Source organism: Achroia grisella, unplaced genomic scaffold (assembly GCF_030625045.1).
Source record: "Achroia grisella isolate CSIRO2021 unplaced genomic scaffold, CSIRO_AGI_Agris_v1 utg1244, whole genome shotgun sequence".
NCBI lineage: Eukaryota > Metazoa > Arthropoda > Insecta > Lepidoptera > Pyralidae > Achroia > Achroia grisella.
In genome coordinates, this window is record NW_026712605.1 from 535278 (window position 1) to 559926 (window position 24649).

Sequence of the window (24649 nt, forward strand, 5' to 3'; positions counted from 1 at the left end):
AGGCATCCCCTAAGAATGGATTTTGATAAATTCCACCCCTAAGGGTATAAATTAACGCGGTCGAAGTCGTGGGCAATAGCTAGTATTATATATAGAAAACAGCCAGACCGATGCAAACTATCGTACTCTTGTATACAAATTTTTGCACCGTACGAGAAATCGAATCCGCGACCATTGTAAGCTAAACCGGTAGACCACCGAGGCCTGCAACCCTAGTATCGTTTATTATATGAATAATATTGGGAAACGATACATCACGATTAATTTATGAAAATTATTATTCAGACATAAGGAAGGGAAAGGAAAGACCACAACAAGCACAGTTACACCAAGTAAGTACAAAATTGAGGTCCTGTCGTATCAACATTTAAGCATGATAGACGATTGTAAGAAATGGCAAGAGTTCCATCGACTAGAACGTGTATTTTTATTTATATTTTTTTTTATTGCACCATAATAATAATAAAAAACATATCTACAAAAGAAAACAATATTTAGTATATGGGTACAAAAGGCGGTCTTATCGCTGTATATATTATGAATAAAGGAATGAGCGAACCAATCAAATTTCATACATATCCCATAATCGTCCACTAGTGCCATTATGAGAATTATAAAATGAGCAAAGCCCATAAGAAATAGGCATAACTAAATTATATTCATAATTTAGTTATGACTAATTGTTTATTATGCATACTATTATTATTATTTTTTAGATTATAGTACCTACTCTATGTTGTAGAGTTACATCCTACTTATATGATATTGAAAATTTCCTGTCAAATTATTTTTGGTTACAAATATTTTAGTGCAAAGCTGACTTCAAAAGATATCAATTTATATCTTGTGAACAATGTAGCCTTTTATACTAAGCTCTATTGTAGGTACTATAGAGTTTTATTTTATACAAACGAACAAAATTATATCTAAAACTATAGAACAATTAAGTTCAATGAAAACTACGTATTACAAGGGTTTTCATCCTTGAGATAAAAAAATCAATATTGGAACTATGGAACAGACAGCTTGTTATTAAAAAAATGTTTGCACAGATTAAAAAAATATTATTATAGTAACAGGCTTATACCTTCATAAGGACAATTTATATAATGCAATAATTAAATATACTATACTTTTTTACATCTGTATCACAGTTTTATACAACAAAATATTCTATTAGTATGTAATGTTAAGTTATCTGTGTTATTAGTAAAGCAATCCTGCCCAAAAGATTGTTTTGTATGAAATGCCACCATGATATTAGGGTTGGGCGGGTTATATCCGCCTTTCCCGCCATACTGAAGTTTCCCGCGCTGTCACACGCGGATTATTGGCTGCCTGGCACAGTTTCCTTGGCCTTGACCGACAATGGAACCGCAGTTTGGTCGCACACTTCGCGTAAGACGGACGTTCGCGCGTCTTTACAGCAACCAATTGGATTTTTCGTTATTTAATAAAATAAAATGGTAAGTTTAATTAATTTTAACGATTAAAATACGTTTCTAATGTTAGTAAAGCCAACTGTCCGTGCTTTTCCTATAGATAATTCTTATAGTATATTCCATTTTTTAAAATATGTTTTAATGTTTTGTCGTCAAGGTAATAGAATGTTTTTTAATTGGGAATAGAATTTTATATATGTACTAACATAGAGATTGATGAATCATGTTAAATTGTTCGGTGCATAATGTAATTTTTTAATTAAGTATAGGTATGTATTACGTTTTTTAATTCCATTACATTACTTTGATAATATTTAATTATTCGTTATCGAATTTAGCGACCTTGAAACGAAGCCAAATCTATATAATTCTAACCTTCTCAAAATAAAGATCTCTTTTCTTGGGAAATGGTTGACATGTTGATTTACGTAACACTAGTGTTGTACCTAGTACACTCTACGCTACGAAAACGCCGGAGCCTATAGAACAAAAACAAAATTGTCTTTCATTTTGAATTTTACTTTTTTATAATTGGGCACATCAAAATAACTTCTTATATACTTGAATAAAGAATAATTTAATAATTATGTACCCATAAGCTAGTATGTAACAGGTGTAAATCATCCTTTTTGAAAAATGAAGATGTTCCGTAAATATTTACAATATAAACAGAATATAATGTTCAACATTTTCGTTTTGTTTATTACAAAATTACTTATACAAACAAACAGAGTAGTTATGATATTTATAGTCTAAAGCATATTGATGTAGCTCAATAAAAATACACCCACGCCAATTGTTGCCCACAAATTCCTAGTTGTTAACATGTGGTTGCCTAGATAGAAATCTATGGTTAGGGAAGTTAAATTATATGATATTCTCTACCAGCTAACCTTTAGGTATACAGAAAGCAATGAGGAAAAACGGTCTAAAAGATCCTAATAAAGATTTTTTATTATTATATCTACATATACGTAATGTATAATAATTATATAATATTATTTTTATCGGTTTTATGAAATTATATATGCATATTTAGTAGGTCTAAGAATCGGCTACTTATTGTCCACTCCTAATATCTTTTTTTTATATTTTTGGATAAAATATTAAAATATTTTTTATAATGGGGCGTGAAAGAATACATACAGCCCTACACTTGTAGCCTTTTATTGCCAACCTATATATTTTTTAATAGCGATATTAATTTATATGGCAAAATAACATTTGCGGGGTCAGCTATTAATATATGTTATACTAGCTGTTCCCGCGACTTCGTCCGGGTGGAATTAAACTTTATTTTTCTAAAATAAAAGTAGCCTAAGTTCCGTCAAAATCGGTCCAGCCATTTCAGAGATTAGCCGGAACAAACAGACAGACAAAAATTGTAAAAAATATTATTTTGGATTATTTAATGTATTTATATACATATGCATGTAGTAAAAAATGATTATTTCAATATTACAAACAGACACTCCAATTTTATATATATGTATAAATGTATAGATGATATTTGTATAACTAAAACTCGAACGGTTATGATGGTGGCTAAGTGATCCGTTTTGCAACAAAGATATACGCTAACGAGGCATCAGTAAAGGATGACAGGATGGTGGTGAGTGGTGACGCAATGAGCTTACTGAACCGATCATGGTGAATTCACAAGAAATCCATGACTAATCACGATGGTTTTTAGCATTACCACGTGAAGATCGACCTAATGGGATACATTGTCAGCAATGGATCCATTGCTTCAACTATATCACCTCTTCCACATATACTGAAATAGCTAGAGTAAATATAATAATAAATAACTTAAACGGTAGCATACCCTACTCGCAGTTTCCATATATAAAAAATTCTCTAGGCAATTATTATCAATTTAATTATAGAAAAATAAACTTTCATGTACCTATATTCTATTAAGAAAATCTTTATATATACCTACATTGTTGTTATATATATTACCTTATATATATACCTATATTATAACCTTTATATATATATATATATATATGTTTATAGATAAAGGTTGGGTAAGACATATATTCAATTCAGATATAAATACATGTAACGCCAAAATGTAAAACTAAAATAATAGATATTTAACAACTATTACTTTATTATTAACTATACTTAATATCGTAAATTTGAAGGTGTAACAAACAAACAGACCTGTCTTAACGTTTTCACGACTGAAACAAAACGATATTTAACAACTTGTCTATGACCTATTGCTTTATTATTAACTATACTTAATATCGTAAATTTGAAGGTGTAACAAACAAACAGACCTGTCTTAACATTTTCACTACTGAAACAAAACAATATTTAACAACTTGTCTATGACCTATTGCTTTATTATTAACTACACTTAATATTGTAAATTTGTAGGTGTAACAAACAAACAGATCTGTCTTAATATTTTCACGACTGAAACAAAACTGGAATGACTAAGAAGTGGAGTTAAATTGTTTTGAAGCCGCAGTTTTATTAATTGTTTAAACTTTTTTTGGGACTACTTAATGCTGTTGGCCGCAGCTGGCCTTTACAGCTTACCGGACGATGGGGGGCGAGTGCAGGTACTCCAAACCCGCAGAAGGACTTATGGAGAGGCTGAAGGCCAACGCCTCCCGCCTGACGGATACGACTTTAGTGTGAAGGCACCGCTAGGGGTTCTAACTTCGGCACAGGGGGGGAAAAGGGATTGTTAGTATGTGGATTGATAACCCCATTGCTAGCAATGTACCATCTCAGGACGGTTTCCCCTGGAAACCATTGTAATAAATTCTTGGTGAATTTGTAACAATGGGCTAACTGACCTGACCTCATACTCAGGCGATTTGGTTTTGCTGAAAGATCCCGGTTTGCCACCATTTCGTTGGAAAATTGCTAGGGTAACTAAAATTTGTCCAGGTTCTGACGGTACTGTTAGGGTGGTAGAGTTGAAAACTTACCTCCACTGGTGCCCCGCCAGCGTATACCGTTAGCGCCGGCGGGTGCATCATTCCATTATCATCCATAAAAAAATAAACTTCGGCACAGGCCGTCATAATTTCGATCCCTGTTTCTATTGGACGGGGGATCGATCGACAGGGTGGGGGGAATTATTTAAACGTAACATGTAAATTAATATTGTTTCTCTCTAATATTGTTCTTTTCTCTTTTACGTCAACGATGCTTCAATATCCGCTATATGTTGTACAATCAATTTGTAAACAGTGTTATCAATGCGCAATATCTGATAAGAGATCAATGTATACAATACAAAATTGAGTCGTGTCGTATCAGATCCGTTTGCCGTCAGATGGTACGCTTATTCGCCAACGTCATAGTATAAAAAAGAAACTAAAATTAAAGAAGTTATGAGAACAGCTCTATCGACGTAAATTGCCGAACTCAATAAAAATAAAACGTATTAAGTTTCATTCAAAGTAAAATTCCATGATTTTTAGTAATTATACGTAGAAAATATTGAATTGTTGAATTAGACTTACGATTTTATAATACTACTACCAATTATGTTATCTGTGCTACTACTATAGTAGTAATGATTGATTTCAATAGGGGCAAGGTGGAGAACTATAGGCACCACAGTATCTTCATTCTAACGTAATCATAAATTGACTTTCTGATTTAAAAAAATGCCGATTAAGAATTTACCGAAACATTTGCAAAGTACTCGTAATTCTCTGAAAGAATCCTTAAGAATATAAACACAGATGTAATGCTATGTTTGTAAATGGTCGACTTTGAATATATGTAGACCTCTTACAAGCAAATACTTTAAAAGAGCTACATACATGTAAGACTAGTCTGTATATAAACCTCTCAATAACAAATATTTTAAAAGAACAATATACAAGTTTCATGCTCATTCTTCTTATACAGATACATTCCGAGTGAGATAGAAAATGTGTGACTATATTCCAAAGCTCTTAAATATCAGTTTATTCTATTCTCATAGACCATCTTTTAAAATGCTCCCCGGACATAGATGTCCTGCTATAAATTTGATATCTTTACTCTATTTAGTCGAGTGTCGTCCCAGATTACATTTCATTCTATGCTGTTATTACTCGAAACTCCTGCTTTACCGGTTATTATATAATCATATAGGCCCATATCCAATACAGTCTAGCCTTGGGGCTACCCAAAATTTCCAACAATATCTGTAAATAATATAAAACAAAGTCGCTGTTGTTGTCTTTTTCCGCTTACATCAAAACAACGTAACGGATTTTGGTCCAGAGGAAATATTAGTACAAAACAAATATTTAGACAATTTCTGCTGGAAGGTTTCTACGTAGAATATGTGCATAATGTTTTAAAACTTCTGTGATATACATTGTACCCCCGTGCAAAGCTAATGAGGGTCGCTAGTATATAAATAGGCATATCAGGGAATTGGAAATTCTGATTTTAAAACTAAATACCAATGTAGGAGAAACATATTTAAGATCAGATCAAAATCTAATTTACCAAAAAACAGTTCTATTCAGAGCCCTTTTATTTTGTAGTAGGTTGACTAATTATTTCTTCAATCTATTCATTGCCAACATCTTAATGAACCCGTTCTCAATTGACACAGAAGGTCGACTATTCCCGGTCCAAATATCTCGGATATAAAGTGATGTTTTCTCCAAAACAGTCCAGTGAATAGCGAGATTGCCGGTGGTGTGATCGTGTTGGTGCCAGCTGGCACGCTACCGCTTTATGTTTAGTTTACAGGCCAGCGTTCTTATCAAGGCCACGTTTCTTTCTAAATGAAACCTTGCAGCAACAGCGAACTCCTGAAGTACAAGTCGCTATATACATTGACGTTAGTGTTAGTTCTGTGGTGTGAAGCGAGGAGTTTTAGTGGTAGAAGAACTACTGTTCAGGTACACCATGAAATAACAAAATTTAAAAACTAGGTGACACTATGTTGTATGTTCATATGTATTTATTAGTTAATTCTCTACTAGCCACCAGCTACAAAAAAATACGAACTAAACTTTTCTTATCTTTACTTTCTCTATCCACTCAAAGGTAGTCTGCAAGAAATTGTTCAGCGAAAAGACCGTTTCGGGTATCAGTTAATACATACTTACTATTTTAATTATTTTCTGTATTTGTTGCAATAAAGAGTATAAATAAAATAATCTTATATATAAAATTCTCATGTCATAGTTTTCGTTCCCATACTCCTCCGAAACGGCTTGACCGATTCTCATGAAATTTTGTGAGCGTATTGAGTAGGTCTGAGAATCGGCCAACATCTAGTTTTCATCCCCTAAATGTTAGGGGTAGTCCACCTCTAAATTTTTTATTTTTATTTTAAGGCAAAACAATGTTTGCCGGGACTGCTAGTAAACTATATGCTAATGCTGTTCAACTTCATTGAATCACAGGGGCGAGTGCAAATGTCTCCCTAAACCTGCGAGGACTTATAGAGCGGCTGAAGGCCAACTCCTTCCTGACGGATAGGACTTTAATCTTAAAGCACCGCTAGGTCTCGAACCTCGGCTCAAGTCGTCGTAAATTCTGTCTGATCGATTCCACTTTGAATTGGACGGGGATGGATCGGACGGAAATTAGTATGTGTGCAAAGAATGTGTATTTGTCGTATTTTTTTTTTTATTAAAAAAAACAAATCACAATACGAGCTGTATATAAGATATTTAAAGATCGATATTTTTATTTATACTCTAATTTTGGTTGGACACGTGTTATTGCGCAGGGCCCGAAGAAATCATATAACGCCATCTAGTCCCAAGCCAACCAGATCTTGTGGTCTGGGTACTAGACAACTGATATAAATACAATGTGGTAGATGCATCGAATGTTTACATTTAAATTTGTATAAGTGTTTGTATGGGTGTCTATACCTGGCTAAGATTGAAACTAATACAAATTACATTGTATCTCGTTGACGGTCATTGTCAATCTTTAAATAGATTACACAAGCTTTAATTATAACATTATCTGTAGGTATCTACTCGTAGCTTGGATTCAATCTAAGTATCTGAGTCAATTTTGCTTTAGTTTCGAAAAATTATGAATTTTCAAAAAGAGGAAAGAGGAGGAATTTCCAATCTTACTGTATTTGTTTAACTATCTTTGTTATTGAATTTAAACTGATAGTATTCACAGCCTAGGTTTTATAAGGTCTTTTAAATCTCTGACTCTAGGGTCTTATAAAAATAGGTAGTAATAAATACACGCTATTGAAACAAAAGGTAATAAGGTGACAGCTGAGCTCAAAACAGTAAACATCAAACAATCAGTGCATATACTATGATAACATCAGTTATGCGTTATCAATAGAGGATTAAATGTTAAAGACACTTAATAAGTAAGAAATTTTAATGACTAACCAGAGACTATAAAGTAGGGTGGAAAAAAACAGTAGACTGCGTCACCTTAGTCTCTCAACTATTTTGACACCAACACATCTTACCAAGCAACTTACTTTGTAAAATGTATTTTGTTTGAAGAGTGCAAATTAAGCACTGAAATGATAAGATAGGAGGCATGACATTGTAATCCTTTTGAATAGCAACGCATGAGTGGTATCCTGGACGTCACATGATAACGTGATGTCCATAGTTATAATAAGGTACATAAGCGACTGTTACCATTGACTACCGATCAGGTAGGCCGACAACTTGTTTGGCATTCTAATTTCATTAAAAACAGTATAAATTAATATAACATTTTCTACAGTTTTTATAGAGGAATTCTGTCACAAAAGGCATATCACAATAATACTTTTTCCCCTCCGATCGATCCCCCGTCCGTCTCTAAGCGATGCGGCGACGCCCCGTCCAATTCAAACAGGGATCCAAATTACGACTTCCTGAGCCGAGGTTCGAACGCCTAGCGGTGCCCTCAGACTAAAGTCGTATCCGTCAGGCGGGAGTTGGCGTTCAGCCGCTCCATAAGTCCTTCCTTTGGTTTGGAGTGCTATCTGCATTGGCCCCCTATCGTCTGGTGAAGCTGTACAGGCTAGCTGCGGCCAACAGCATTAAAGTAGTCCGGAAAAAAATTGCCATAGAGTGGCCCAATCGTTTTATGTATACGGTATTGTCGTGATTGTTAGTAATAGGGATGGTGGCCTCGTTGATCTTGTAGGCCTTGCCCTCATTGCCCTTACCTTATCCTCATTCGCCTTGTGGTTACAGGGCAACCTCCGTTTGTTCCCCCCTAGAAACAATCGTGATTAATTCTCCTCGACGGTCTGAGTGAACTGACTTCATGCTCATGCTATCATCCTCCATTGGTGTCACGGCGGCCTCAATTGTTAACACATTATCAACAATTACATTACCAGTTCGACTAATCTTAAACAATAAACCATGAACTCTCTCTGGTTACAAGATCGCCCGTCATAACAAACACGGAGCCAAAAATAAGAATCCATCGAGGTGACCTCGTGACGTGCTCTTGCTGACGTCAGCGTGACGTTAGCTGACCATTCCGATTGTTATTTCTACAGTTAGCATCGGACATGGCTGAAGATTTAATATATGTAGACAGCAAACTAAACATAAATATAGTTTCTATTGACTAGGAGTCTCAGTAGTAGAGTAGTCAAAATGAAAGAAAAGAAGGATTTTCTCCAAATATAAATATTCACCTAGTTATCCTAACACATTTTCTCCAATTAAAAAAAGGTAGTATGTACCCAGTTAATATGCAGTATATTGCCCATTTCTCGTGTTGCTGTTTCTATGATTACAGTGGACTAGAATCGGTTGACAACATTGTTAGTACCAGAGCCAGAGACGATTTTCGTAAATAATTACCAGGTTTAACCATAATTTGATAGCAATTTGAACATGGAGGAAATGACTGAATTTTTACATGTTTACGTTGTCGTTGCTCCTCAACCTACCCTCGGATCCTGATTTTCATTAGGCTTCATAACACAACTATAACCATCTTAAAAGTTTAAAACGGGGAATTGGTGACCTTTACCTGTTGCTGTCTCGCGGGCTATGATATTAACATGAGCGAAACCGTGATAAAAACTTATATTGCATATATATCGAAATTACGACGGCCTGACCTAGATTCGAACCCCTAGCGGCGCTATCAGACTAAAGTCGTATCCGTCAGGCAGGAGTTGGCATTCTGTCACTCCATAAGTCCTTCCAGATATTTGAAGAGGAAAAACTAGCTGCGGTAAAGGCAATGGAAGAGTTCGTTAAAAAATAAACTACAGTTTTCAACGTTTGTTACAAACTTACATAAACTTCAATTAACAAAATCGATAGAGTTCAGAGCGGCGGTGTCCCATATTTCTTCTGTTTAAAATATTCATCGTTACAGCCCGTAATTGATATTTCTGTATACAATATAGTGGTTGGGTATCCAATTTGCTTACTAGATGACATAAAATTTATACCTACTGTTTATTTATGACTTAGGGAGTAACTTGGTATATTGTCTAGGGGTGTAAGAATTCTGTCATACAAAACTTTAAATATTTCCTTCTAGTATCTATACCAAATATTATTATTTGAATCTAAAATACAATAACATATAACACTAGCTATCTGCGAGTGAAATTCCAGTCAAAATCGGTCCAGTCGATTCATATATAACAAATACAGACAGTTTTTTTTTAATTTATTGTCTTATGTAATATATATATCTACTTTTATACGCATTTACGTATAAAGTCATTCTTACTAACCAAGTTTGTATATTTCCATAAAAATATCTCTGGTTTCTTCCATTACAAAATTGGCAGTTTCTGTCAAACTTCCTATCGTAGTCTATGAATTTTTAATTGTGTTTTATATGTAATTAGAAAGAGTCGTTTGAAATTGTATAGAGCAAGTCTTGTCGATCAAAGACAATGGATGAAAAAAAGTGTCGACCGTGCGAAGAGCCTGTTATAGAAAAAGCTCCCCCTTGTCCCCTTCAGTGTATGTCCCCTAAGTGTAAAGCTTACCAGGCCAAGGTACTTAATACAAGTCTGTACGGCCTCAGTGATCTAGCGGTTTTAGCATTCCTTACTTCCGAAGGTTGCGGGTTCGATTCCTCGCACAGTACAAACATTTGTACTGTACAGAGTATTGTTTGTAGTGTCTGAATATTTTCTATATATAATATTTATGTATTTGCAGTAAAATAGTATTGATATATTTGTATAAGTTACCTAGTACCCATAACACAAGCTAGGATTAGATGGCGCTATGTGAATTATGTTGATATATTTTTGTTATACATAAAATATAATAAAAATGAAACTGATCTCTGTCGAAATAAAAGATATATGAGAAAAATTATTATAACTTTATCGATTTAATAGATCCCAAAACATTATTTATACATCACTCTGTTCTATTGTCGATAATTTCAGCGTAGGTATGCTACTACATATATAAGGATTATTTGGATTTTTTTAAAACGTTGGGTTACAATATCCTAATTTTCATATCGATCCCTAACATCTTAATATTCTATCGCCTACGGTTATCAGGAATAATGTAGGATTGAATGGTAGATTAATTTTTCAAGTCGGTCCAATAGTTTCGGAGCTTATTCAATGCCAAGAAACAAATAATAAAATCTCTCCTCCTTATACTCGTATTATGGGTATAACTACAGTGTTTTTTTATGGATGATAATGGAATGGAGCACTCGCCTGCGCTAATGGTTTACGCTGGACACCAGTGGAGGTTGATAAGATGACCATGAGGTCAGGTCAGCTAGCCCATCATGACAAATTCACCGATATTTTATCACGATGGTTTCCAGGTGGAACCGCGTGGAGGTCAACCTGACATGGTATTTTGCTAGCAGTGAGATCATCAATCCACATTACTAACGATCCCCTTTCCCCCTGAATTATACATTAAAAAGAGTCTACATTATAACACTTCCACTATAACAATCCTTTGATGAATGTTTAATTTCACTCAGCTTTTATAGTTTTAGGTTTAGATAGAGCTCTTGTGTCTAGCAATTTTCTGATAGAAGTTTATCATCATGGAATTTTATTACCATCACATCATTCTTTAAATGTTCAATCTGTTACGCGTCATGTGCATACTTCTGCTATCTAAGCATGGTATATAATTTTGTCTACATTGCTAGTGTTATTAGTAAGTCAGTTTCTTCTTATTTATTTTAAATTTGTCCTTGTAGTTTAACTACAAAAGTTTTTCGCATAATGTTCATATGAGTATTAACTGTCCTATTCTTATTTAAATTATTTTTGTACGTATTAGTTTTTCATTTGTTTATCATTTATATTGTACAATTATGCATTGCTTCGACTACATCAATCGTTCTCTTAATTACTTTTATTCTTAAAGTTTCTGGATGTTGTAGGTCGTTTCTATTCCCAATTATTATGCGAAAATTTTCGTAGCTTTGTGGTAAAGTGTACAAAATCATAATACTTAATAAATCTTTATTGATATTAATGCCCACCTCGCTTAATTTCTCGATTATATCCATAAAATTATTGAAATTTTCTACAATTTCATTATTATCTCTAATTGTTTTTTCTATAGTATTGCTTCTTTTACTAAAATTAAATCTGTGCAAATTTTCTCATGGTACTCTACTTGACCTGTATTTTTTTATCAACTGCAACCTATCGGAGATATTATTAGTAATGAGAACGTCAGCGTGTTGCGGTAAAGCTGCTCATTCATATTTTCATTTTAAAAATTTAAACTTCTTCTTCTTCTTCTTCTTTCTTTCCAGGCGCCAATAGACACATCGAAGAAGCCGATCGTATGGGTGCTGGGTGGTCCTGGATCGGGGAAGGGCACGCAATGCGAGAAGATCATCGCCAAGTACGGGTTCACGCACCTGTCCACCGGGGATCTGCTCAGAGCGGAGGTGAAGAGTGGCTCCGACAGGGCCAAGTGCCTCACCTCTATCATGGAGCGGGGTAAGTCACTTGTTTATGGTATTTTAAGCCTTCATGTCCTCGACTCCTCGCCATACAAAACGTACCCTACGCCAATTTTCTACAACTAGTAATGAAACTAGATTAATTTTTGTAATATAATAATCATAATCGCTTTACGTCCGATGGTCGCGGGATCGATTCCTCGCACGGCACAAACATTTGTATTCATGAGTATGATTGTTTGTATCTGTCTGAGTGTTTTCTATGTATAATATGTATGTATTAAGAAAAAAAATATATCTATGTATTATTTGTATCATTTATCTAGTACCCATAACACAAGCTTTAGCTAGCTTAACTTAAGTCTAGATGGCGCTGTGTGAATTGTCCTGAGATTATTATTTATATATATATATTTTTAATTTATTTATAAGTATTACATATATACAATTTATTTTTACAATTATCGGCAAACTGCTTTGCAGTTTATTGGCGAATAACGACACTCATTTTTACTTATACTTAATTTACAATTTAACTGTAACATACAACTTATACTAATGCATTTTTAAGTTCGAGTAACCATCTTTTCAATTTAAATTTAAATGAAATGTAGTAGTATAAAGAGTTAAAATATCTAATTGCAGGTGAGCTGGTCCCAAATGAAATCGTTTTGGACTTGCTGAAAGAGGCGATACTGGCGCGTGCAGATCAGTCCAAGGGTTTCCTCATCGACGGGTACCCGCGTGAGAAATCCCAGGGTATAGCGTTCGAGCAGGCCATCGCTCCAGTCACTGTAAGTTATTTGTGTATATTCATTACTTAATAATGATTGCCCTAAGGACACTTTGTATAAAGTTGTCTGTTTGTGCACCTCTGTTGCACGAATTCCTGCCGCCAAGAAGCTTGCTGTATAGATTGTGTTTCGGTTATAGGGTGGGATATGCCCGTGGTGGATAATATTATATATTACTAGCTGTGCCGCGGTTTCACTCGCGTTAAATTTATAGCCTATATATTATTCTGGTGTATAAGCTATATTACTGTAGTTTAACAAAAATTGATCCATACTCACAAACTTTCTCGGTATAATATTAATAAGATATGTTTATTTGTTGGTTATTGTCTGAATAAGCTATGTTACTGTAAAGTTACATCAAAATCCGTTCAGTAGTTTTCGCGTGAAAGAGTAACAAACATTCATCCATTCTCAGAAACTTTCGCGTTTATAATATTAATCAAATATGTTTATTTTTCGGTTCTATATGCGCAGAAAGGTATTGCATCTACTCGGATGTATAAGCTATGTTACTGCAAAGTGACATCAAAAGCCGTTCAGTAGTTTTTGCGTGAAAGAGTAATAAACATCCCATCAAAAATATAAATGTGAAATGATAGCCGAGTTTAATATTATGATATATGCCTTGATTGTTGACTTCTACGACAAAAGAGATGAGATCTAAATGGATGCCAAGTTCAATGGTCTGTCCTGAAATGTATTTATAACAATATCAAATATCATTTCTTCTTATAACTTAGGATAATATACTGTAGCCTAAGTAACATTAATATCAGATTTTGAATTTAGTTACAAAACTTACCTTTGGTTCTACCTCAGGCTATAATATACTTCGAGGCGTCATCGGAGACGTTGACACAGAGGTTGCTGGGGCGTGCGGCGAGCTCGGGCCGCGCCGACGACAACGAGGAAACAATCAAACTCAGGCTGAAAACATTCATCGACAACAACGAACTGGTCCTCGCGCAGTACCCTGACAAACTTAGGAGGGTGCGTATTACTTGTTCTATGTACTTCATCATCATTACATAGTATAAAAAGTCGCTGTCGCTGTCTGTCCGTCCCTATGTATGCTTAATATCTTTAATATTACGCAACGGATTTTGAAGCGATTTTTTTAATAGATACAGTGATTCAAGAGGAAGGTTTATTTTATATGTATATATAAACCTTTCTATATATATATATATATATATAATACTTTTACACCCGTGCGAAGACGGTTATGACGACTCGTCGGACGAACTACAAGTATTTATAAACAAAATTACGTCAAATCAGTCGAGCAGTTCTCAAGTTTTAGTGAGACTAACAATCGTCAATTTATTTTCATATTTACAGATAAACGCGGAGGCGTCCGTTGATGATATATTTGGAGAAGTGCAGAAGATCCTCGACCCCCTGGTCGCTAACTGAGACACCATATAGTACAGCAGCACACAGCACGCAGTACAGTCAGCTTCATATATCTACTTGTGAACACTTGTCAACGTTCAATAATGAGTCAATATATAGAATTTATTGAGTCTTAAAATCACACACAAAGACAAAAAAAGGAAACAAAATATGCAACAATAAATTCAACTTAGTGAAGTTCGATACATGTCGACATTTTTACATCGACTTTCGATAATATCGGTATATAAATGTTAAGTCAGTGACATACAATAATATGAACGGAAAATTTTGCTTATACTAAAATAAAGTAATTCGAAACGCAAAATGATTAGAAACCAGATAGAACTGGATGTCTGAGGAGTTAAGAAAAGTAAATTAAATATGAAATTAGACCGATGTATCGATATTTTCTGACATCTGTCATCGATATTCATATCTCTCACTCAGATGTCGATATTTTTCTATTGTTCAACATCCTTAATATAACGTATATATTAAAACTAAATAAAGTGAAAAACATCATGTTACCACAGTTGCCATAGCATATTTATTGATATCATAATAATAATAATAATAATCATTTTTTTTTATAATTGTCATTGTTTGGTGATTTTTACCCGCAATGACAAGTTTAACACCCCATCAAAGGGAGATATAAAATATATATACATAAACAATAATAATAATTTCCTCACAGCAAGATTCCAATTTTAAGTACTGCACTAGAATGCAAGATTTTTTAAAAAGAAATAAACGTACTTTATTTACAACTAACCAAGAATAAGTACGAACGAATCAAATATTTGAATTTCGAATAAAAAATTAAATTACACATTATTTATAGTGGCCATCTTGTTTTTTTGGTTCGCTTTTCCCATCTCAGGGAAAGACAAAAGGGCCGTGCAGCCGTCTTCGGTAGTGCAGTTGCTACCGTGGAAAACACTCAAAATATGACAGCTGTCACTTGCTGCCATTCTGTGCTTTATCTTTTTTTATTTGAATCTTTGCCAATGTTCATGAAGGCGACTGTACAGATGGTACAGATAGACAATTATGTACATATTATATTTTTAATTAATTTTAATGACTTGTTGATTAAATGATTTTATTATAATATTTATTTTATTACATTCTGATAACAACCTAATGTAACCCACTTCTCATCTGTTCATTCGTCATTTTAAAGATATACAAAAAATAGCTGGCCTCATTGCCAGAAAATTCATCACATCAGCTCGAACTTCACATTGTGAACTGATGGCCTCGGTGGTCTAGTGGTTTAGCACACCGCTTTACTATCCGATGGTCTCGTGTTCAATTCCTAGCACGGTGCAAATATATTCATGTGTATGATGAATATATTTGCACCGTGCGAGGGATCGATTGTTTCTTTTTTGTGTCTTTTATGTATATTATATATTTACCAAAAAATGCATCTACATAAGTATTAATATCAGTCTAACCTATAAAACAATTAACTTGGGACTCGAGGACGCTGTGTGAATTTTTATTTAGTATTATTATTACTATTATATTTATATTCATAATATAATTAATGAAACAATAATAGTATTTCAAATCACCAGAAATCAGTTTATTGTAATGATTAAGTAGTAACAAAGATTATCTTAAACAAAACTGTACATATATGTATACCTAAAACTACAGCACTTGCTTAACATAAAAAAAATTGCTTCACTTATAACCAAAATTAAGAACTACCTTCTTATTTTTTTGAGAATTATTATTACTGCAATAGACTGTTCTCTTATCTGTGCTACTGCTTTGATTGAATTGGTTTAATTATGACGGATGTCCACGAGTATGACGAATGAACTAAACATTTATTTTCTAAAGTTTTAGTTCATTTGGTTTATTTTCTAAAATGAAACATATTAGATTTTTAGCGAACGATCAATATCCTTACTAAAAATAGGTTGCTTGTGAGGTAGGTACAGAGAACCCGTTTTATATGTCATAATAATTATGTAACTACATTTCTAGCTGGGAATGAAAATACTTAAAAACAAGAACAGAATTAATTTTGTTGGTAAATATTTTCAGATCCTGGAGGTAATTACAATTGAAAACTTACTTTAATACGAAGTCTTAAAACTTCCTTTAGAATATAAATGGCTACACTAAATATGTACTGGACTACTGAAATGAGATATGATTTGGCGTAAAGGCCTTGTAGCCAAGCCGTAAACTTACTTAAAAATAAAAAGACGAACCCTAAAAATCAGTAGCGATTGAAATAAGAGGCTCAATATAAACCTATGCAAATGAAAGTGAGGCTAAAATTTCTTCTTCCATCTCCCTCTGGCGTACTGCTACTGCAGTCTCCACGAGTAAGTAGAGACACTTGAATTTATCTTGGTCTCTCTCACCGCGTACCGGCACCCCCTGAATTGATAATTCGTTTTTAATATCATAAATTAATAATAATAGACAATATTTCAGTCAGTAGAAGCAAAACCAACCAATGCAGTTAATCTTAAGAAATAGCTATGTGAGTTTTACTCAGGTGATGCCGGTATTAAAACAAATGTCAAAACTGAAAACTACAAGGTTTTAAACGAAAAGTCAGGAATATTTCATAACGTTTATTTACATAACGAAACTAAACAAGATTCTGGTATAAAACAAAATTGTAAAACTAATAATGTATTTCTTATAATCCATGCATATAGACCTAATTGTTTTAACACCGACGTCGCCTACAAGATTAGAATTAACGAATTTTTTGATATTGTAATAGGGTCTGTTGCTACTTAATATAAAAGTAGCAACAGACCATAAATGGGTAGAGAAGATATTTTTACAATTTGAACAATCTTGGAATTAATAACCAACATTGATTTTGGATAAAACACAATCCAACAAATGTTATGCGTTTAATTTCGTATTTATTCTTGTGCAAACTTTGCAGAAGTTACGTGGTGGACTCGATAAGACTTTCAAAAAATTCAAGCTGAAATCGGTTCATCGTTTTATGTGAAATTTTATTTCTTTGATATAATTACATCAGAGAAAAAAGAAAGAGGCTAGAACAACAATTAAAGCTGGAATTAGTATCTAGTGATTTAGATTAAAAGCCGTTTCCACGTTCCATTATCTGAAATATTAACATTCATAGAAAATTAGAAAGATCAGCTGTTTTAAGTTTGACGCGGTCATTATTAATAAGTATAATTAGTAAATCACTGGACTTATTTACCTTTCTGAAGATTTATTTACCTTCTACCCACTGCTCTTCAGTTTACTCGTGATCATAGAGGTTGAAACACTGCCGAAATATCGGGAACTCAACAAAAAAAAACCGTGGTAAGATCCCGTGATTTACTAATTATTATACTTATAAAAATCAGCTAAATTAAACGCTCTTCTAAAAGTGTTAATAGCCTTTTAAACTATATCATATTCCAACTTTAATGCTTGTTCTGGCCTCTCTCTCTGGTCTCTCAGCCAAGAAGATGGATCAGGATTATGTAACTGCTAAACTGAATATTTGTTAAGTAAATACTATAGATAGATATCCCATAAACGTCTGGCCCTACAAGTTGGAGTTTCAAGATTAGATGTGGCACCACTTATCAGTTGTGGAAAAAAATCCTTTTAAGCCTTAATGCCCCTTTCGTTATTCATAGTAACTCTGGCTCTACGAGTAGGAGTTAGAGATTAGGTGTGGCACCACATGTCAGTAGTGGCGACCTCCAGTTCAACAGCGACGGGCGGCGGTGGCTGCAGCGGCGGCGTGCTCACCTGCATCCGTCGCGGGTGCAACGTCTGCGGCGGCTGGGGTAGGTGCGTTAACTGGGGGTGATGCAGAGGACGCCACGACTCGCTTACTGGCGTAAGCTGGTGTAGAGGCTCTTCTGTTGTTGCGACTGTTACTACTGCGCCGGTCCTGGTTAAGTTTCGTAGAAAGTGTTATAATGAGTAATAGACTAAAAAGTCTTCTTGTGGATACCTCAGACTTACCTATTTCAGCTACCAAGCAGCTTGCATTGTAATCTGTGTTTCGGTTGTAGTGTGCAAATTAGGCAGTGAAATTATGATATCTCAGACCTCTGGAATGGGAACGCATGTGTGATATCACGGGAGTTTATTTTTTATTAGAGGGTTTGGGCCATTTGTCAGATGCTTGTCAGAGTGCTACAGCAATGCGACCCACATAGATCTATCATAGTCACTCTTTTTCAGGAGCGATGGTTTTTATCTCCTCAGGATAGAGTTGAAAACTTTCCAAAGGATATTGCGTTTATGCGTGAGTGGGCTACAACCACATAGGATATGTAGTGCCGTTTCCTCTTCAGTTTGACAAAATCTGCTGATTTTTCTTGGGCACAGGCCCAGGTTTGCCATTACACGTTAACTTTTAGAGGGTAAACTTATAATTACGATGATGAATATATAATATAAACCTGGAAGCTGGGTGCAATTCGGTCTCCTCCGGCCCGTAACGTATAACGGACTGCCACACGGACGGATCGTACTTGACCTCTTCCTCGCTGATGGCGCTCGAGTACCCCTCCTCGTGGTCGACCAGCTCGTTTCCCTCGCTCCGGTACACCAGTAGACCGTCACCGTAATCGTGATGGATATCCGCTTGGTTCTTTAAAATAAACATTATGTGGTTACACTAGTTTCAATTATACGTTGTATTATTGACGCGTCGGTGATCTAGCGTGTTTGATTCCTGGCACGGTGCAAACATTTATATTTATAACTATTATAGTTTGTATAGATCTAGGATTTTCTAGTTAAATTATGTATGTATTTATAAGAAAAAAAAAACTTTATATATCAGTCGCCTAAGACAAACTCTGATTCGATTGGGACTATGGAAAATTGAAAAAATATAGTCTTCAAGTACCTAAATGAGATATCACATAAATTCGTTATGAACCTTATTGTGAACAAACACAAATAACATAAAAATTTGTACATTAATAGAATTATCAATTAAATTAATCAGAAAGAGTTGAGTATGATCAGTAAATTGATAAAAAAAACTGTGTACCTACCTAATATCTGATAACACGTAAGTGATAATAATTACATATGTAACGCTAGTCCCAAAGTTCACTACACAAATCACATCGATATTTACATCTGAAGTAACCTAACTAATAAAAATAACCCATTTTTTTAATGGATGATGATGGAATTGTGCTCTTTTAAGATCTGATAGTCTATACGAGTACTTTCAAATAATCTGGGAGTATTTATGCATATTCACGTTACTACTCTAATGCTGTGCCACGCTTTACAGCTTCACACGGACGAAAGGGGCAAGTGCAGATGGCACTCTAAACTCGAGGAAGGACTTATGGAGCGGCTGAAGGCCAACTCCCGCCTGACGGATACAACTTTAGTCTGAGGGTACCGCTAGGGGTTTGAGCTGTAATTTCGATCCCCGTTCGAATTGGACGGTGGATCAATCGGAGGGTAACAGGTCACGTGTAAGACAAAACTACGAATAAATAACCACAAACACTCATTTTAAAAATAAATGCCATAATCGAAAAATATATGCCTTCCTTTCCTCTGGATTCGTTTATTTTTTTGTTATTTATTTATTATTTTTATTTCTCCTGGAGTATATGTGGCAACCGTTGTCTACATGCCTACATACAGATTATATATATATATAAATTACATGAAAAAAGAAACCAAAACTTACCTCTACAATGACTCCATCCCATGTTGTAACAGTCATGTTGCTAGGGGCCATACTGAGTCCTGACGTGGATGCAGCGTCCAAGCTAACCATAGGTCCGACCCCCGGCATTGCTCCCGGTTGCTTGCGTCCGCGTCGGGAGATCGTGTAGTGAAGTGGGTCGTGGCCTTCTCGTCGGATCATCTCTGGGAGAATGCGGCGGCGCGCGTTTATGAACCAATTGCATACCTGAGAATATTTAACTCATGGCTAGATATTGCGTAGAAGCTTAACCCGTGAGTTCGTATGCGTATCGAAATAAGAAGAGGTTATAACTTTTTTATGATCAGCCAAGCGATGGATCGATCAAGTCAGAGGCAAAGGTAGGCGGTCCACATTACGAGTGTACAAGAATGCCAGTAGGGAGAAATAGCGAGCTGTCGTAAGGCGGATAACATCTGCTTCTCACTCCACTACATAACGACCACGCTTATCAAATAAGAAGAATAACTTTTTCTTTAAGAAGCATATATATTACTTACGGAAAACTTGTAACTATACAACTCTGAAAAAAGCATTCCAATCGGTTAAGCCGTTTGCTTGCGTAAAACTACAGACATGCAAATAACTAAAATTTTTTTTAACCTAGTTAATATAAATACGACGTTTTTAGACTGATGACTGGCTCACCCGTCATACTCGTGATCGGCTGCTTCTTGTGGGGACTAGTCTGCTTCAATCAGAACATCTAATTTATTTAATTATTTTGTCTCTTATGAATTAGTGGTAGTTGGTAGTTTGCATTTACATAAAAATGTAAAATTACAACTAAATTATTTACAAAATTGTTATATGGGGCCTGACCAAAATAGATATTTATTTAATAAAAAATAGATATACTGATTTATTTAAGTCAAACAGATATGTAAAAGGTTAACATAATAAGAGCACGGACTTTATGTCTGTGAAAAGAAAAAAAAATACTTAAAATAAACTTGCGTGATGCTCACGCAAGTTTATTGCACTCTTGTGAAGACTCGTTCCAAATAAGTATTAGAATAAAAAATATTACTATTCAAAATTGCTTATATTAAGTTCATTTTAATTATTTCTATTCTATTTCGAGTTTATTCGGTTTGAGTTACGGCCAATGATTAGAATATCTCCTTTTCTATCTCTTTTTTTTTCAGACAAAATTGCAATAGCATACGCTGGTGGTCATTATATTCTTTCTAATTTGAATTTAAAAATGAATCTCTATTTTTATAGACTTGTACAATTTCATTTGAAAAGAATAAGAGCAGAGTTTCTTGTCAGTTCTTCTCAGCTAGAAAGGTAAATTCCTAATTTTAAACGTGTATAGTCTTTGAATCTTCTCTCTCTATCCATTCAACGCATCACTTGTATCCGCGTTCTAAATTTTAAAAGAAAGAAAGAAAAAATATTTTATAGTTTGATTCTTATGACTCGGTAAATTTGACGTATCTTACCGAGTCTGTAATAGACCTAATACGATATTGTGTTTTTTTTAATTTGAAACTATTCTATTCTATTCTACCTGCAGCACAGTGAGGTTGGCTTCGTGACTGAGAGCCAGTTTCTCAGCGTCACTCGGGTAAGCGTTGTATCGGTGATCGTACAACCATCGTTTGAGGATCTTCACAGACTGCTTGGGCAGGTTCCCGCGTCTCTTGCGCACTGATCCCACCATGATCGCCTGCGATATCTCCAAGGTAAATCATTAACTAATGCTGGATTTCATCTCGTACATAATTATAAGGTTTTCAACCCAATATTTGACTGTATTTAGTATGTACTACTGCGACATATTTGTTAATAATGTACTGAATATTTTTACTAGTTCGTGTATCTTGGAAACGATTCTAATAATTTTGATTGTATTTATATTTTGTAATCTGATAACTATAAAATACTTAAGGAACTATTCAACTAAATATGAACTACTTACATTCTTATTAGATTAACTATGCTCCTAAATTTTAGAAGGTAGTTTCAACTTAATCAAGTTACGGAACAGATACAGCTATGGAACACATACAACTACGGAACAGATACCTCCACGGAACAGATATTATTATGGAACACATATAACTACGGAACAGATAACCTCCACGGAACAGATACAGACAGGAGATACAGCTACGGAACAGATACAGCTATGGAACACATACAACTACGGAACAGATACCTCCACGGAACAGATACAGACAGGGAACAGATACAGCTACGGAACAGATACAGCTATGGAACACATACAACTACGGAACAGATACCTCCACGGAACAGATACAGACAGGGAACAGATACAGCTACGGAACAGATACAGCTATGGAACACATACAACTACGGAACAGATACCTCCACGGAACAGATACAGACAGGGAACAGATACAGCTACGGAACAGATACAGCTATGGAACACATACAACTACGGAACAGATACCTCCACGGAACAGATACAGACAGGGAATAGATACAGCTACGGAACAGATATAGACAGGAAACAGATACATATACGGAACAGATACAGACAGGGAACAGATACATCTACGGAACAGGTACATATACGAAACAGTGGATGGAACAAGTGATCGTTACCTGTGGCGGCGGCGGATGTCGCGGATGCAGGAGTTGCGGATGCCGTGCAGCATCCATGTCCCAATCTGTGCCGCTCTCGTTGTCATCCGTCGACGAGGTCGACGGGAACCGATCGCGCGCTGTAGATACAGTAAATCAGAAACAAGGTATTCTGTCTATTTGTTCTGTAATGTCGTGGCGTAGTTGCTAACTACAGATATACAGGTCGTGGGTTCGAATTTGACCAACTCATTATGCATGGACTTAAAAAAAATTAATGTGCTAATGTCTAGTCGGTATCCATACGTAAGATAGTTATGCGTAAGTTATAGGCTCTGCTAGTTTTCGACATAGCGCTGTTGCTAACAATTCTCTATGATAGTAGATTAAAATTGATAGGTTTCCAATTCTGTATGATTGTATTTGAGTGTTATAATTATAAACTAAGTCAACTTGGTCGCAAAACCGTAGGTTTTTAATAGTTTCAACTGTTTCTTACTATAATGAAAATTCACGCATTTTTTTTTTATTCTTGTTTTTAAGATGTCAGTATTTTTAAGAAGATTCAGGACAACAAAAATTATAAGATTATATAAATATCTCATTCTTCTTGTGATAAGTCTGCGTTCTGAATGAGTGGTAGAATAAAAATATGACTATTCAAAAGTGCTTATATTAAGTTTATTTCACTAAATTCTCTTTCTATTTCAAAGTAAATTTAATAATTGTAATATAGCTAACTTTGTACTTTTGGAACGGATAATTATGATATTATAACAAACATCTTACGCAGTTTGATCTTCATAACTTTTATCACGGATTTACGCAGCGTGATGAATTTTTGAACGACGTCGAAATTAAATTCCCGCGCACTCCACTTCGGCCCTGACAGCGACTGCCAGTGTTAGACTTATTCTTGACTTAACGTATACATAACTACCTATATTTAAACTAGTAAAATTATATTAATTGAGATAATTTCTTAGATGTTCGAACTGTGGCGTCTCTTTTGGAAATGGACGCGTTTTTGTTTTGTAAATCGATGCGCTTTTGTGACAATTGACACCGACGTGCGTTGTCGCTTGTCACGATGATTAAAACTTTGAAATTTACAAAAAAAGAATTTTCTTAGTGGCCATTATTAAAAAAATATTATTTATCACACAAAATAGGTCGTATAGGCATATACCAATTTGTAGTATAGCAGATTTCCGAACTAATATTATAAAGAGTATATATTTGAAGAGTAGAGATTTGGTTTTTTGTTTGTATGGATAAACTGGACTGGACTTTGTATGGGAAAATTAATGGATTAACTCAAAAAATACTTAACCAATTTTAAAAAAGCTTTAACGTTTACTTTTTTTTTTAATATTATTAACGAATCACAAAATAGTTACTAACATAATAATGGGAGTTTGAGTCGCCAAGGTGACTCGATAATAACAAAATGAGAGCTATACTTTTGGAAAAAGCGAGATATATCTAATATATACATCTATATAATTTCATAACGAATCTAATTCTATACTTATGCACCGATAATTTTCTTCGATTCCAATTACGTTCCATTTTCTGTCATTGTATAACATATGTTAATTGGGAAAACAATTTCAAATAACAGTCGTGTTTCTTGCCTGTTTTTTACATAACTAAAGTGGCAAACAAGCTAGCAGCAATAATCTACCTGACAGTAAAGGGTGATCGTCACCTATTACGTGTTCTTCCATCATCATGGACGCCGTACGTACCCCCAATTCGTTGACATTCTAGAGGATTTAGATGCTATCTTTACCTTTACGCCTCTATATCGTCACCGGAAAGTGTGGCCATTCTAGAGGGCTTAGATGTTATGCCTCTGGGCTGTCACCGGAATGTGTTTACCATTC

General features: G+C 34.7%; 2 protein-coding genes across 5 annotated transcripts; one reads left to right on the forward strand and one right to left on the reverse strand.

Annotated features, from left to right (window-relative positions):
• The first annotated feature begins 1392 nt into the window (after positions 1 to 1392).
• Positions 1393 to 14627, forward strand: LOC131854703 (adenylate kinase isoenzyme 1). Of its 2 annotated transcripts, none has more exons than XM_059205840.1 (5): positions 1393 to 1466; positions 12150 to 12339; positions 12948 to 13096; positions 13919 to 14089; positions 14441 to 14627. In XM_059205840.1, exons 1-5 carry the CDS (start codon positions 1464 to 1466, stop codon positions 14513 to 14515), a joined length of 588 nt encoding a protein of 195 aa, XP_059061823.1. In that variant the 5' UTR covers positions 1393 to 1463; the 3' UTR covers positions 14516 to 14627. The 2 variants fall into 2 exon arrangements, with proteins under 2 accessions (XP_059061823.1, XP_059061822.1); XM_059205839.1 differs by lacking the exon at positions 1393 to 1466 and adding an exon at positions 10246 to 10392.
• A 2854-nt stretch (positions 14628 to 17481) lies between these two features.
• LOC131854706 (homeobox protein PKNOX2-like) lies at positions 17482 to 23803 on the reverse strand. 3 transcript variants are annotated; one of them, XM_059205844.1, is made up of 7 exons: positions 23550 to 23803; positions 22782 to 22900; positions 21721 to 21888; positions 20187 to 20411; positions 18925 to 19115; positions 18263 to 18407; positions 17482 to 17615 (listed from the first exon to the last, which is right to left on the reverse strand). In XM_059205844.1, the coding sequence occupies exons 1-7, from the start codon at positions 23563 to 23565 to the stop codon at positions 17589 to 17591; spliced, it is 891 nt and encodes a 296-aa protein (XP_059061827.1). In that variant the 5' UTR covers positions 23566 to 23803; the 3' UTR covers positions 17482 to 17588. The 3 variants fall into 3 exon arrangements, with proteins under 3 accessions (XP_059061827.1, XP_059061826.1, XP_059061825.1); XM_059205843.1 differs by lacking the exon at positions 17482 to 17615 and having other exon boundaries at positions 17899 to 18407; positions 21721 to 21879; XM_059205842.1 differs by lacking the exon at positions 17482 to 17615 and having other exon boundaries at positions 17899 to 18407.
• Between the last annotated feature and the right edge of the window lie 846 nt (positions 23804 to 24649).

Excerpts from the sequence above, each read along its gene's own strand:
- LOC131854706 (XM_059205842.1), bottom strand. Across the intron at positions 20,412-21,720 it reads CCAACCTCACTGTGCTGCAG|GTATGCAATTGGTTCATAAA; the intron begins GTAGAATAGAAT and ends AAATATTCTCAG. Across the intron at positions 19,116-20,186 it reads GGGATGGAGTCATTGTAGAG|AACCAAGCGGATATCCATCA; the intron begins GTAAGTTTTGGT and ends TTTATTTTAAAG.
- LOC131854703 (XM_059205839.1), top strand. The coding sequence starts at position 10,288 with ATGGATGAAAAAAAGTGTCGACCGTGCGAAGAGCCTGTTATAGAAAAA. Across the intron at positions 10,393-12,149 it reads GTAAAGCTTACCAGGCCAAG|GCGCCAATAGACACATCGAA; the intron begins GTACTTAATACA and ends CTTTCTTTCCAG. Across the intron at positions 13,097-13,918 it reads AGGCCATCGCTCCAGTCACT|GCTATAATATACTTCGAGGC; the intron begins GTAAGTTATTTG and ends GTTCTACCTCAG.